The sequence below is a fragment of the Macaca nemestrina genome, chromosome 13 (genome assembly GCF_043159975.1).
Source record: "Macaca nemestrina isolate mMacNem1 chromosome 13, mMacNem.hap1, whole genome shotgun sequence".
NCBI lineage: Eukaryota > Metazoa > Chordata > Mammalia > Primates > Cercopithecidae > Macaca > Macaca nemestrina.
In genome coordinates, this window is record NC_092137.1 from 39,087,669 (window position 1) to 39,101,579 (window position 13,911).

Here is a 13,911-nt window from a genome sequence, read left to right on the forward strand (position 1 = left end):
CAAGCTCAATGCTGTATCATAATGAGTGAGATTTTAGAATGAGAACACAGCAAATGCTAGAAACCTCAGAACGACTCTTAATGCTAACTTATTAGGACTGACTCATGTATTTTAGCATTTGAAATATCTGAGGAGTTAATTTGAAATATCTGAGGAGTTAATATCTTTCTATCTCATGGTATCTCAATCATCCAGATCCTGGACCCTACTGTCCTATTTACTTCATTCCTATTCTAAATAATAATGTAGTTATCACATACTGAGTAAGCTTACTATGTGAAGGTAGATAGGTAAATACTTCAGATAGGTTATTTAATTTTTCATGAAAATCCTGGTATTACAGATCGAGTATCTCTTACCCAAAATGAAGTGTTTAAGATTTCAGATTTTGGATTATTTGTATTATACCTACTGCTTCAGCATCCCGAGTCTGAAAATCCCAAATCTGAAAAGCTCCAAGAGCATTTCCTTGGAGCATCATGTTGGAATAGTTTCAGAATTTGAAGCATTTCAGATTTGGGATGTTTGGATTAGGAATATTCAACCTATATTAAAATTCTTATTTTACAAATAAAGATATGGAGGTTTAAAGAAATGAAATAACTTGCCACTGGTCACACAACTAATAAGCAGCAGAGCTTAGACTGGAACACAAGTAATCTGACTTCAGGTGCAAGTTCTGTGGTCTCTTCCTTAATAGTCATTCATTGACTTTTCTTAACCTTTTACAGTAGGCCATTGGGTGACAGCTGTTATACCTCCCCTTGGTGGTATCTGCTTTTCTATAATTAACAAGAGACCACTTTTTCTGTTTGGTAAGATAACAGAAACATATGTTGACAATGACCCTATGGAAAAGGAGCAATAACAGATAAGTAGTGAACAATTTGTATCTATGACTTTAGCTGGAAAGAAATAAGACTCTTAATTTTAACGTAAATGTAGGTTTTTATGTAGACTTTTTGGGTATATAATTGAAGTACTTACCTCTGCTAAGTCTTCAAAGCAGCTTCCTACTAGTGGATGGGGACTGCCTTCATCTGTCATTTCTACTGTATCTTCTATATGGCCCAGTAACTTTACACTAAGTTCATGTATATCTACTATACGACTAAATATATTTTCTACATCCTGTTTGGGGGAAAACACATAAATTCAGTGAGGCTGTATTATTATAATATTAAACAAATTTTGAGCCAATAAGTCATTTTATAATCACAAAATTTAACATGGCAGATACAGTGAAAAATGTTAATGATTTACAAATATGAATAAAAGATAATTCAAGAATTCCTTCTGCAAAGATGTACAACTTGCAAATACATTTCTCTAGGTCAGTGGTCTTGTAACTTTCTGGTCTCAGGACTCCTTCACACTCTTAAAAATTATTGAAGATTCTAAAAACCTTTTGTTTATAACTATGTATTTCAATGTTTACCATATTAGAAGTTAAAACCAAAATTTTAAAAAAATATTTAATTCATTAAAAATAATAAACCCATTATGTGTTAACAAAAATAGCACTTTTATAAAAAGTAGCCAAATTTTTTTTAAACCATAACAAAAAACATTCAGCAGAAGAATGGCAATGTTTTACATTTGCAAATCTCTTAACATAGTATACTAGAAGACGGCAGGATTTTCATATCTATTTCTGCATACAATCTGTTGTGATACATTATTTCGAAGTATATGAAAAATATAGCTTTTCTGTGTAATTTTTCTATTGAGATAAAACTCATATACCATAAAATTCACTCGTTAAAAGTGTAGTTACTAGTCAATGGTTTCAATATTGGTTGTGCAGTCATCACCAGTATCAAATTCTAGAACATTTCATTACCATGAGAAGAAACCCTATGATTTTTTTGGAAGGTGAATAGCTAAATATCCGGTACAGTCACTCTCCATTCCTTCCCTCTCCCCAGTGCCTGGCAACCACTAATCTACTTTGTCTCTATGGATTTGCCTATTCTGGACTTCCCATATAAATAGAGTGACTATCCTTTTATGGTTCTTTACTAAAATTCAACAAATGATAGTTTCTTAAGGGTTAGTTGCAACATAGAATCTGAAACCATATCCATTTTGTACTTTAAATTAAAATTGGTTACTATTATTTGATTTCTTTTTTTATCAGTGACTATATTTATCAAGTCGACTTTGAGGCATGGCTTATATAAGAAACTCCTATTTTAAATGTTGTTTTGGTGAGATTTTGTGTAGTTATTCACCCTTCTAACCACCAGCACAATCAAGATACAGAACCTTTTCATCATCTTAACTTCTTAAGATGTGCCCCATTTCCATCAACCCTTACTAGGCCTCACTCCCAGGAAACCTGTGATCTCCTTTTTGTCTCTACAGAAATGTCTTTTCTAGAATATTAAATAAATGGAATCATATATTGTCTTTTGTGCCTAGTTTTTTGCTTATATTTTTGAGATGCACCCATGCTGTTGCATGCATAACTATTTCATTTTTTTTTTATTCCTCAGTAACATTCCACTGTATGGTCATACCACAGTTTGTTTATACATTCACCTGCTGATGGACATTTGAGTTGTTTCCAGTTTGGGGCTATTACAAATAAAGCTGCTATGAACATTCATGAACCAGTTTTGCATGGACATGTTTTCATTTCTTCTGGTTAAAAACCTAAGAGTAGAATTGCTGGGCAATATGGTTAGTTTATGTTTATTGTTATAGAGAACTGCCAAACTAGCCAGGCATGGTGGCTCACGCCTGTAATCCCAGCATTTTGGGAGGCCGAGGCTGGTGGATCACTTAAGGTCAGTTTGAGACCAGCCTGGCCAACATGGTAAAACCCTGCCTCTACTAAAAACACAAAAATTAGTCAGGTGTGGTGGCACACACCTGTAATCCCAGCTACACGGGAGGCTGAGGCAGGAGAATGGATTGAACCCGAGAGGCAGAGGTTACAATGAGCCAAAATCACACCCCTGCACTCCAGCCTGGGCAACAGAGCAAGACTACATCTCAAGAAAAAAAAGAGAGAGAGAACTGCCAAACTGTTTTCCAAAATATGCCAGTTTACATTCTCAAGTAATGTGGGAATTTTATATTCCCACAAGCAGTTGCTCCATACCCATTTCAACTTTTGGTATTGTAAGTCATTTACATTTTAGCCTTTCTAATGAGAATGTAGTAGTATGTCATGGTTTTAACTTACATTTCTCTAATGATTAGTGATGCTGAACACCTTTTGATGTGCTTTTTGGACATTTTGGTTCTTGATTTTTGTGTCCTCAGAAACCTTTGCCTCTTCTTTACTCTTTTTGTTAAGCAACTTTATTGAAACATTATTTAGAAACCATACAATGTATCCATTTAAAGTGAGTGATTTAATAGTCTTTAATATATTTACAGATTTGTACAACCATCACGATAATCTACTGCTTTATTTTTTAATGTTCACTCATTGCCACAGCTTGAGCCCAGTCCCAGCCTCTGTAGTGAGCACTGCTTCTCTATCAGTCATTGATGCCTGTGTGGCTACAGTTCCAGGAATTACCAGTGTGTAGCTCCTATGACAATCTCACCTGTTCTCACTCAGCATTTCTTCAGGACCCAGTTAGGTTAGTTTGATTACTACAGTAAGATCAGTAATCCTTTGTCTAAGTGTCAATGTTACTAGCCCCTTCCTTTGTGCTCCCAATACTACTGCTGTCATACTTCTAATAGGGTAATTACCACATTTTATTGCAATGTATAGTTTATATCTCTGTCTTGACTAAACTTAAGGAAAGGAACTGTTTCTTTTCTTTTTTTTTTTTTGAGACGGAGTCTCGCTCTGTTGACCAGGTTGGAGTGCAGTGGCGCAATCTCGGCTCATTGCAAGCTCCGCCTCCAGGGTTCACGCCATTCTCCTGCCTCAGTCTCCCGAGTAGCTGGGATTACAGGCGCCCACCACCACGCCCGGCTAATTTTTTGTATTTTTAGTAGAGATGAGGTTTCACCATGTTAGCCAGGATGGTCTCGATCTCCTGACTTCGTGATCCGCCCACCTTGGCCTCCCAAAGTGCTGGGATTAGAGGCGTGAGCCACCGCGCCCAGCAGAACTGTTTCTTATTCATCTTTGAATCCCTGCTGCCAAGCATGGTACCTGACAATACAGTTGGCATTGATGAAGTGTAGGCTGAATGATTCAAATGACTCAAACAAAAATATCTTCCACCTAAACAAGAAGCTTTATCCTTTGGAGTACATGGACAATTCTGTGAATTCATTTTCACTTACATAATCAGTCTACTTTGTATTTTGTCTCTTAATTTCTGATGTTAAATCTCTTGAAACTGTTATAGCACTTTGTGATCATGAATTAAGTACCACAACTTAAAAAAATTAACAAATTAGTAATCATGAACTATACAACTTCAAATTTGAAGTGGTCATGCAAATTTCAGAACACATCCAATGACAGGCATATATACAATGATACTTACATTAGCTGAAAACAATTTTGAATTGGAGACAAAGGGCTCTCTAAAAACTTTTATAATTAGATTTAGTTCCCTTATATATTGTCGAATTTCTGCCATAAATGCTTTTACCAAATCATAGTAAGTTTGTTCTCCTGAGGTGGAAGGCTCTTCATCAGTTAAAGATAATATATTAATATCTTCTACATCTTGATGAAACATATCCATCAATACCTATATAGTCAGAGATATAAAAAAATAAAATATGAAGCTTTCGTCAAATTTGACGTGAAATGCTTTAAGTTCTCTGAATAAAGTTCTTAAATGATAAAAAAGCAAACAAGCAAATTTCTCCTCTTGGATATATTGCCAGCATTCCTCCACAGCTTCTCTAAAACAGAATTCAACATCTGATATCACTTACTACACTCCTCCAAGTTCTCTATCACTACTAGTATTCATCTGTCTGTCTCTCTTGTTAACCTATTACTTCCAATGTGTTTCCAGATCCTGTCTTTAATTTCTCTGACTTGGTTTTCTCTGTTTCATACCCTGCCATCATCACTTTATTCCATGGCCTCAGTATCTCATATTTAAATAATTTTTATAGCCTTCTATTTGGCCTATTTTCCTACATTTGTTGGGAACTGGTCAAAATAAGCTTTTATTTTCTGCAAGAAGTCTACTGTTACTAATCTTGCTAGAACACATCTTTCCCCTTCTTGCGAACTTCTACAGCATCATATCTCTATAACGCAATAAAATAATATTTTATCTTGCGTGCTTTCTGATTGTTTCATGCATGTAAGTACAACTTCATCAACTCTGAAGCCTTGTTTTATATATACTTCTCTTGCATCTCCTGCCTGTGTTAACATGTAGTAGGTATTCAAAAATATTTTATTTATCTGCCTTCATTAAAAAGCATCAAGTATTTCATATTCGTCTAGATAGTAATTTTTTAAAACTAAATACTTACTCATTTAAAAATACCCAAACATTTGAAATTCTTCTTCAAATCAGGTGGGTTTTTTCACTCTATATGGCCACATTCTCAAAGAACAAATAAATACTAAAACATAATTTAGTGGAATCAGTAATCAGAAATAATATTCCAAATCAGTAAGAGTATAATGAGGAAAATGGAATGAAATGCTTCAACAGAAAATATTTTCCTTTCTGCAAAGTTGTTTCCGTAAAATGAACATCCTTAGGTAATGACGAAAAGCTTTAGACTCAGAGAGACCTGGAGTTCAAGTCTAGGCTTTGAAACTTCTAAGAAAATTCTGGACCAATTTCTTTATCCCTGTGAATTTCAGTCTCCTTTTTATAAAATGTAGATAAGATCACTCACCTTAGAGGAATATCATAAGGACCAATGGAGATACGCCACATATATGCCTAACCTTCAGTAAGTGTTTGCTCTTATTATTATTATTGTAAAACCACAAAGTAGTATCTGAAGAAAGCTAGGTGCCAAAGTAAAACTATCGTTTTGAGGTTTTACATTTTGAAAAATTGTTTTTAAGTAAATCCATAACCTTATAAATTTCAATCCAAATAAATTTTAACAAATTTACAGCCGGGCGCGGTGGCTCAAGCCTGTAATCCCAGCACTTTGGGAGGCCGAGACGGGCGGATCACGAGGTCAGGAGATCGAGACCATCCTGGCTAACACGGTGAAACCCCTTCTCTACTAAAAAAATACAAAATATTAGGCGGGCGCCTGTAGTCCCAGCTACTCCGGAGGCTGAGGCAGCGTAAACCCGGCAGGCGGAGCTTGCAGTCAGCTGAGATCCGGCCACTGCACTCCAGCCGGGGCGACAGAGCGAGTCTCCGTCTCAAAAAAAAAAAAGAAAGAAAGAAATTTACTATTTGCCAGGCGCGGTGGCTCACGCCTGTAATTCCAGCACTTTCGGAGGCTGAGGCAGTCAGGAGTTTGAGATCAGCCCGACAAACATGGTGAAACCCTGTCTCTACTAAAAACAAACAAAAAAAATAAGTCAGCCATGGTGGCATGTGCCTGTAATCCCAGCTACTCAGGAGGCTGAGGCAGGAGAATCGCCTGAATCCAGAAGGCGGAGGTTGCAGTGAGCCAAGATTGTGCCACTGCACTCCAGCCTGGGCGACAGAGCGAGATTCCATCTCAAAAAAAAGAAAAGAAAAAAGAAATTAACTATTAAGAGATTATTCTAATTAACCCTAGTTGCAACAGCACAGAAGAAAAAAACTGCATGACATATATTTAAACACATTTTAATATCATATATCTAATATCTTATTTCTATAAAGTGGTATCTTGAATCCCTGCTATTAGGTTACTGGAGATATTCCCCAACACGTAGTACAATTTTATTCTACATGAATAGTATGTTAGCATTTAATAAGTCATAAAAAGAAACTTAAGAAAAAAATATAAAAGCTCAGTTTCCTACCTTGTCAGCACACATTGCCACTTTAATATCTTGTTTTGTAATTTCATAATGCCGTATATTTCTTACATAATTCCCAACCAGCTTTAAAATGTCTGCAGAAATGTATTCTAAGACTGCTACTATGTAAACAGAAACCTGATGGTCAATTTTATAACCTAGGACCTCCTGCAAAATTAAAAGAAAAGTATGTTTAAACATCATATACTGTAAATTTAACACACTGATTAAAAATAAAAAACATATTTGCAACTTAGCTTACACTTTTTTCCTGAGGCCTGTGCTTACCAACAATATTTAATTTTAAGTGGTTCAACAATGAATAATATATGTATTACTATTGAAAATGTAAGCTAAGACAAGGCAAGGCAAAATTACTTCTAATGATGTAAAATACTTAAGCAGCAGAGATTACAAATAGATAATCCCTAACCTATAAAGGAAGACCCAAGTTTGGAGAAGGGAATAAATGCTCCTTGTTACCTAATTCAGAATACCTGGAAGTAACTACAACAAACTAGTTTTTTCTTTTACAAAAAATGAGAGTTAATATATTATTGGTATCTAGGAATCTCTACCAGGCTTATACTTTTATCTTTACCAAGGGAAGATGGGCTCCCCCAAACTATAGTGGGCACATTCCTGGTATAACCCTGGCAATTTCTATGAAAACAAAATTCATGTTATGTCCTACTGAATAATGGATGCTGTTAAGAAAATGTTAAATAGCCCTAGTATTAGACTTCAAAGAGAATATGGGCTTTTGTGGGACTGGTCTGTTCATACAGAATAACAAAATCTATTTTCCAAACAACTCATTTAAGGGAAAAAAACAACAACTTTGAAATAAGTTTGTTACAAACTGGAGACAGGCTGTATTTATCTTTTAGGGTATATAAAAACTATTAAATGTATCATGATAAAGGTGTATTAAAATAAATTGAAATAATATTCACAATTAGCACATAAAACTCAAAATCTAGGATTATTAACATAGTATTTATATACCTCAATTTAATTCTCTTAGAATACAATTCAATGTATGGCCAATGAAAATCATGAAGAGAATGATGAAGTAATTTTCCATAAGGCAGATATTTCTATTCAAACAATTGAATGCAAAATACAATCTTAAACTCATTCAAGTGTTTAACTTTAAATTTTGGAAAACATCAAGCAAACCTGAACTTTCTGACACTATCACTTAGAGTCTTGTGAACTTGGCCTAGAAGTTACTTAATCACTTTCTGCCTCTGTCACTTCATTTACAAACTATGGATAATAACAACTTTGTTGAGTAATAAAACTCAATGTATACAAGTATTAACATTTTGTCCATATTATAGTATGTACAAAATCGCTGGCATTTAAGTTTTCACTTATTATAATACCTATATTTTTGTTGTGAGAGATAACAGTAGTTCATTATATTAACTAAAATAGAAATAGCATTACTTGAGCTTCCAGCAATTTTTCTATTAGTTCCGTAGAGACTCAACTGACTTATTTATTTACATGGTAAACAGGACTGGAGAGTTTAGGTGATCTTTTTGTTCAGAGATTACACATAGCCTTATGGCCTTTTCACAGAGGTCTCTACACGAAGTATTAACATCAAAAGGATTTATAGGAACACAGGTCTAACCAAGAAGAGGAGTTTTATAAATTCTCTTTGTGGTCCTAATTACATCTGAGATAAACAAAATCCACAATAACTTTCTTAGTCCTCTCAACTTGCTTATTACTATTGATATGAAATTACTTTAAATCATGTTGCCCAGTTTATATTTTCTTATTATCATAGCATCCCCTCCCACCACATAAATCTCTGGAAAACTTAGAATGAGAGAATTTTACTCTTAAGTTGACTCAATTATCCATAAAATATATTCTTATTGTATAAAAATGGTGGGTTTTATTTTTCCCTTAAAAGGCAAGAAGGCAGTATTTCAGCATTACCTTTAATAAAGGATGGATTTTTTCTACTGGGAGGGATAAAGGGTTTCTTCGCTTCCTCTTTTCAATAGCTGATTGGGCATCAGCTATTGCCCACTTATCAATTGGATGAGGGAAACTTTTTTGAACACGTTCCTTGGAAAATAGGAAAACAACAACTAAGCAAATATATTAAATAGTGCTCTTCACTTAAAATTTACTTTTAAAATCAAAGAATACCAAAAGTAGAGCTTTTCACATGTGGTATAATTTACATTACAAACATATTGAAACTAAGAGAAAACAGTAATTGTCAATGAATTAGTTCCTTAATTAGGCAATAAGAGACTAAACATTCTTTCTATTATCTAGGGGAAATATCACATCCTGAATTTCAACTTTACTGTGATAAAGCTAATTACAAGAATGAGTAGAAGCTACCTTAAATAGTACTTGTCTAAAATTTCAAGGAACAACACCCAAGATCAAGAAGTAAATATCTAAATCCAGTTCTCACTCGTCCTTACTTTCAGTACTAATTACATGCAGCATTTTTCAATTGGAAACCTCTATGAATATTCTTTATCCACCATGCAAAGGCACTTCAGAACTATTTACAAATCATGGAAAGCAACAGTTTGCATTGGTGACAGCAATTTTAATACACTGTAATTTCTTTAAAGTCCTCCCATAGTCATTCATTTTTAACAAAATACTTCAATTTAATTTCCAGAAATTCTTTAGTTAAAACTTCCACTGAGAGTGAAAGAACTCAGGTTACTATCACAGTTGAATTTCCTTCCTTATTAAACTAATTCACTTCAAAAAGGCGCTTTCATCCTCTCAAAACTTTTAAAAATTCACTTGCAGGATACCATAACTAAAACCAGTAGAGGTCGCTATTACATAACTTTTACACGTGTTTTGAATAAATGAGTATTCAACTAGTATATAAAAACTAGATGAAATTAAACATCATCCCTAATTATAAATCTGAATAAAAAGTTTTAATTATTTGCTAGTAAAATGGAAAATAAAAAAAGTGTGATGCCCTGTGATGTCCTTGGTGGTGAGAAGGGTGGAGAACACAATGATTCTTGGAAATCTTAAGAGCAAATGTATAAATTGAGGGGTGTAATCCATTCAATTTTAATAAATCTTATCTTCATCTATGTCCAAGGCTAAATCAGCTTCCAAATAAAGTTATTTTAATTCTAATTAATCAAATTAGAAGCATGTTGAAATAAATTATAGTAGTTAAAAATGGGGTTTACAAACGTTTTCAACTGTCTGGTTGAAAAGCTATTTGCCAGGACACCAGCCTCATACAGTAAAAGGCAATACAAAGGTCCAAATATGGAGAAGGCATCGCAGATAAAAAAGGAGAAAAGGGAAGGGGTAAAGGGAGAGAAGGGAACATCCAAAACAAGAATTCTTTTCTTTTTTCCAAGTTTATTTTACAGACTTGCTAATCCAAAAATGACAAGATATTCAGGACTAACTTACGTGGTTTTCAGTTAAAATGTTTATAGTGATGGGTTTAACCCATGATTAACTAAGTGTAACCATGGTACAAACCTAATAATGCTATGACCCTGTGGCTTTCCAACATTTTTTAAAACCCCAACTCATAGTAAGAATAAATTTTCAACACATTTTTACATTATACCCTAAAATACTGCACACATAGTCAAATGAAGCAAAGTTTCCTAAAACAAACCTGTCCTTATTATATGTAGCACACTGGCATTTTCTATTCTGTTTTTTATTTATATATTTACTTATTTTGAGACAGAGTCTTGCTCTGTTGCCCAGGCTGGAGTGCAGTGGTGCAATCTCAGCTCACTGCAACCACCACTCCCAGGTTCAAGTGATTCTCCCGCCTCAGCCTCCCAAGTAGCTGGGATTACAGGCGTGTGCTACCATGCCCAGTTAATTTTTGTATTTTTAGTAGAGATGGGTTTCCCCATGTTGGCCAGGCTGGTCTTGAACTCCTGACCTCAGGTGATCCGCCCACCTAAGCCTCCCAAAGTGCTAGGATTATAGGTGTGAGCCACTGTGCCCAGCCTGTTTCATTTTTTAAAATGAGGTTGGGCAATGCACTAAAGTAATTTTATGACTCCAGGCCATGACCTGGAGTCTAAAAACACTGGTGCACAGTGTAGATATAAAAGCAGTAGAAAAAAGTAAAAATTAAAAAAAAAAAGCAATAGAAAAGGACAGAAGTTGAACTCAACCTGACAATTAATTCTAAATAGATTTACATGTCTTTGAAAAAACAAATCACCAGTGGTGGAATTACAGAGACTAACTGTAGGAAGGGGTTGAGGTAGAAGAAAAAACAGAACAGCAACCCCTGTCCATTATTAATTACGTCTACCTCATTCCAGGTTTATTGTTTTGAGGAAGTAAAGAAGAGGAAAGAAAATCTCGAATGATTTTTAAAAAGGCAAAGTGGTAATAATGAAGCACAGCACATTTTAAACTTACTTACAAGGGTATTAATGAAATCCAATTACCAAATATATACTTAGGAGATAATGCCAAGGGTCAAAATGCATGGGGAAAAATTCATAGGTTTTTTTTTTTTTTTTAAAAAAAAGGTGTTTCGAATGTGGAGAGGCCAAACCGAAGGAATTACTTTATTTCTTGTAGTGGCCAATTTATAATTTTATAGCAAAATAAAATTTCTTTCACAAATGTTTTATATTTCTTTACTTTTTATTTATTTTGAGGGGGAACAGGGTCTTGCTCTATCACCCAGGCTGGAGTGCAATGATGCGATCATAACTCACTGGAGCCTCAAACTCCTGGGCTTAAGTGATCCCCCCGCCTCCGCCTCCCAAGTAGCTGGGACTATATGTATGTGCCCCCACGTCCAGCTAATTTTTTTATTTTTAGTAGAAATGAGATCTTGCTATGTTGCCCAGGCTACTCTGGAATGCCTGAGCTCAAAGTGATCCTTCTCCCTTGGCCTCCCAAAGTGCTGGGATTACACACATGAGCCACTGCACTCAGGCCTTCATGTATTTTTAAAAAGAAGGCCAAGGAGGACTGATCAATGAAAGATTCATGAATTAGAATACTATTACTCTCCTAATTTCAAGATTAATACTTTTATTTGTATTAAATGAGAAACTCTATCTTTATTAATATCTAGTACCTCTGGGAAACATTAATGAGATACAGAGCTAAGTTTGAGATTCACCTCTATTATTAGCAGAACGCTGTTTTTTCCTTTACATAAAAAATAGGTTTAAAAAGATAATCTTGGCCAAACCCAATACAAATATTCTAGGTCCTATATAAATTCCTACATATGTACTTCAGTTAAAAAAAATTTAGATCCTCATATACTTTTGTATGTGTGGGAGAAATTTGTTTTTGTTTAGAAAGGTAGAAAATATGGATAAATTATTTGGGGAATCTAAATGTTAATGGAAAGCTTATTACAAATTATAGGGACTTGGCTGGGTGTGGTGGCTCATGCCTGTAATCCCAGCACTTTGGGAGGCTGAGGTGGGCGGATTGCTTGAGGTCAGGAGTTCAAGACCAGCCTGGCCAATATGGTGAAAACCTGTCTTTACTAAAAATACAAAAATTAGCCAGGCATGGTGGTGCACGATTGTAGTCCCAGCTACTCAGGAGGCTGAGGCACGATAATCGCTTGAACCTGGGAGACAGAAGTTGCAGTGAGCTGAGATCATACCACTGCACTCCAGCCTGGGTGACACAGCGAGTCTCTGTCTCACAAAAAAAAAAAAAAAAAAGAAAAGAAATAAAAAAAAAAGAAAAGAAAAGAAAGAAAGAAATTACAAGGACTCTTTAGGATTCCAAGGGAAAAAAGCTAAAGAAAAAAATTAATGGAAAAAGAAATCAGACATTTGACATTTTACGATGAAGGGCTAATGACAAGAAAAAGTCTAAGATAAAGGAGTTAAAAAAAAAAAAAAAAAAAAAAGCCTGAGATGAATGAGGAAAAGAAAAATGTATCAGTGTCCTAAGAAATCAAAGCTGGTTAAATATAGGTACGTATACACCAGAAAGGGAAGGCATAACAAAGGAAATCAGTCTAGTCAAGTAAAGAACAAGTACAATTATGAAAGGACAAGACCTAAGAAATTAGAGAATATACTTTACTAGGGTCATAACACAGGAAAAAAATATTAGCTTTTGCCTCTATTTTTTCAAAGTTTAAATACAGAAAATTATACTTATTATAAAAGAGGGAAAAATAAACCAGATTGGAGCAATTTTTATACTATCTTTTAACATTTGAATTAATTGGAATCAACAGAGCCAAATAATATATACCCTTCTTCTGCATTCCCAAAGCATTAAAATATATATAATACAGTGGGCCTTCCATATCCATGGTTCTGCATCTGTGGATTCAACCAACCGCAGATCAAAAATATTAAAAAAAATTTAAAAAATACAAAATTTAAAATACAATGTAGTAACTATTTACATATAATTCGATTTTTTTTTTTTTTTTTTTTAAGAGTTAGGGTTTCACTCTGTCACCCAGACTGAAGTGCACTGGCACGATCATAGCTTACTGTAGCCTTGAACTCTTGGGCTCAAGTGATCCTCCCACCTCAGCCTCCTGAGTAGGTGGGAGTACAGGCGCAAGCCACTACACTTGGCAACATTTACTTTGTATTAGGTATTGTATAAGTATTCTAGAGATGATTTAAAGCATATGGGAGGGTGTTCATTAGTTATATGCAAATACTATGCCATTTAATATAAGGGACTTGAGCATCCATGGATTTTGGTATCTTCAGGCAGCAGCCTGCAACCAATCCCCTACAGAAACTGAGGCACGACTCTACTCCCTTATTCATCTGCAACACTGCCTGACAGTAAATACTAATATATTGGCAGTACAGATTAGTGATTACTGGCTACATCAATAAAACAAAATTCCACTCATTTGGACTATGATACAATTTGTGATAATCTGTAGTACAATTTACCAAAACTTTTTAATTACCATCAGCAAAATATGTATGCACAATCCATCTGTTTTCAAGCACGTTTGAAGCACCTATTTTCCTAAAACTATAGGGCAACTAAAAATCACTCTTAGACATATC

General features: G+C 34.7%; 2 protein-coding genes across 6 annotated transcripts in view; one reads left to right on the forward strand and one right to left on the reverse strand.

The window, feature by feature from the left end:
• The window catches only part of LOC105464882 (Rho guanine nucleotide exchange factor 33), a 278,945-nt gene that overhangs the window by 163,515 nt on the left and 101,519 nt on the right, over positions 1-13,911 (forward strand). The window lies entirely within an intron of this gene.
• LOC105465416 (SOS Ras/Rac guanine nucleotide exchange factor 1) overlaps positions 1-13,911 on the reverse strand; it is a 155,695-nt gene that overhangs the window by 78,656 nt on the left and 63,128 nt on the right. For both annotated transcript variants that reach the window (XM_071076554.1, XM_071076553.1), the window contains exons 3-6: positions 8,834-8,965; positions 6,878-7,042; positions 4,467-4,676; positions 988-1,131 (exon numbers count right to left, since the gene is read on the reverse strand). In XM_071076554.1, the coding sequence (XP_070932655.1) occupies positions 988-1,131; positions 4,467-4,676; positions 6,878-7,042; positions 8,834-8,965 (651 nt within the window). The remainder of the gene's footprint in view (positions 1-987; positions 1,132-4,466; positions 4,677-6,877; positions 7,043-8,833; positions 8,966-13,911) is intronic.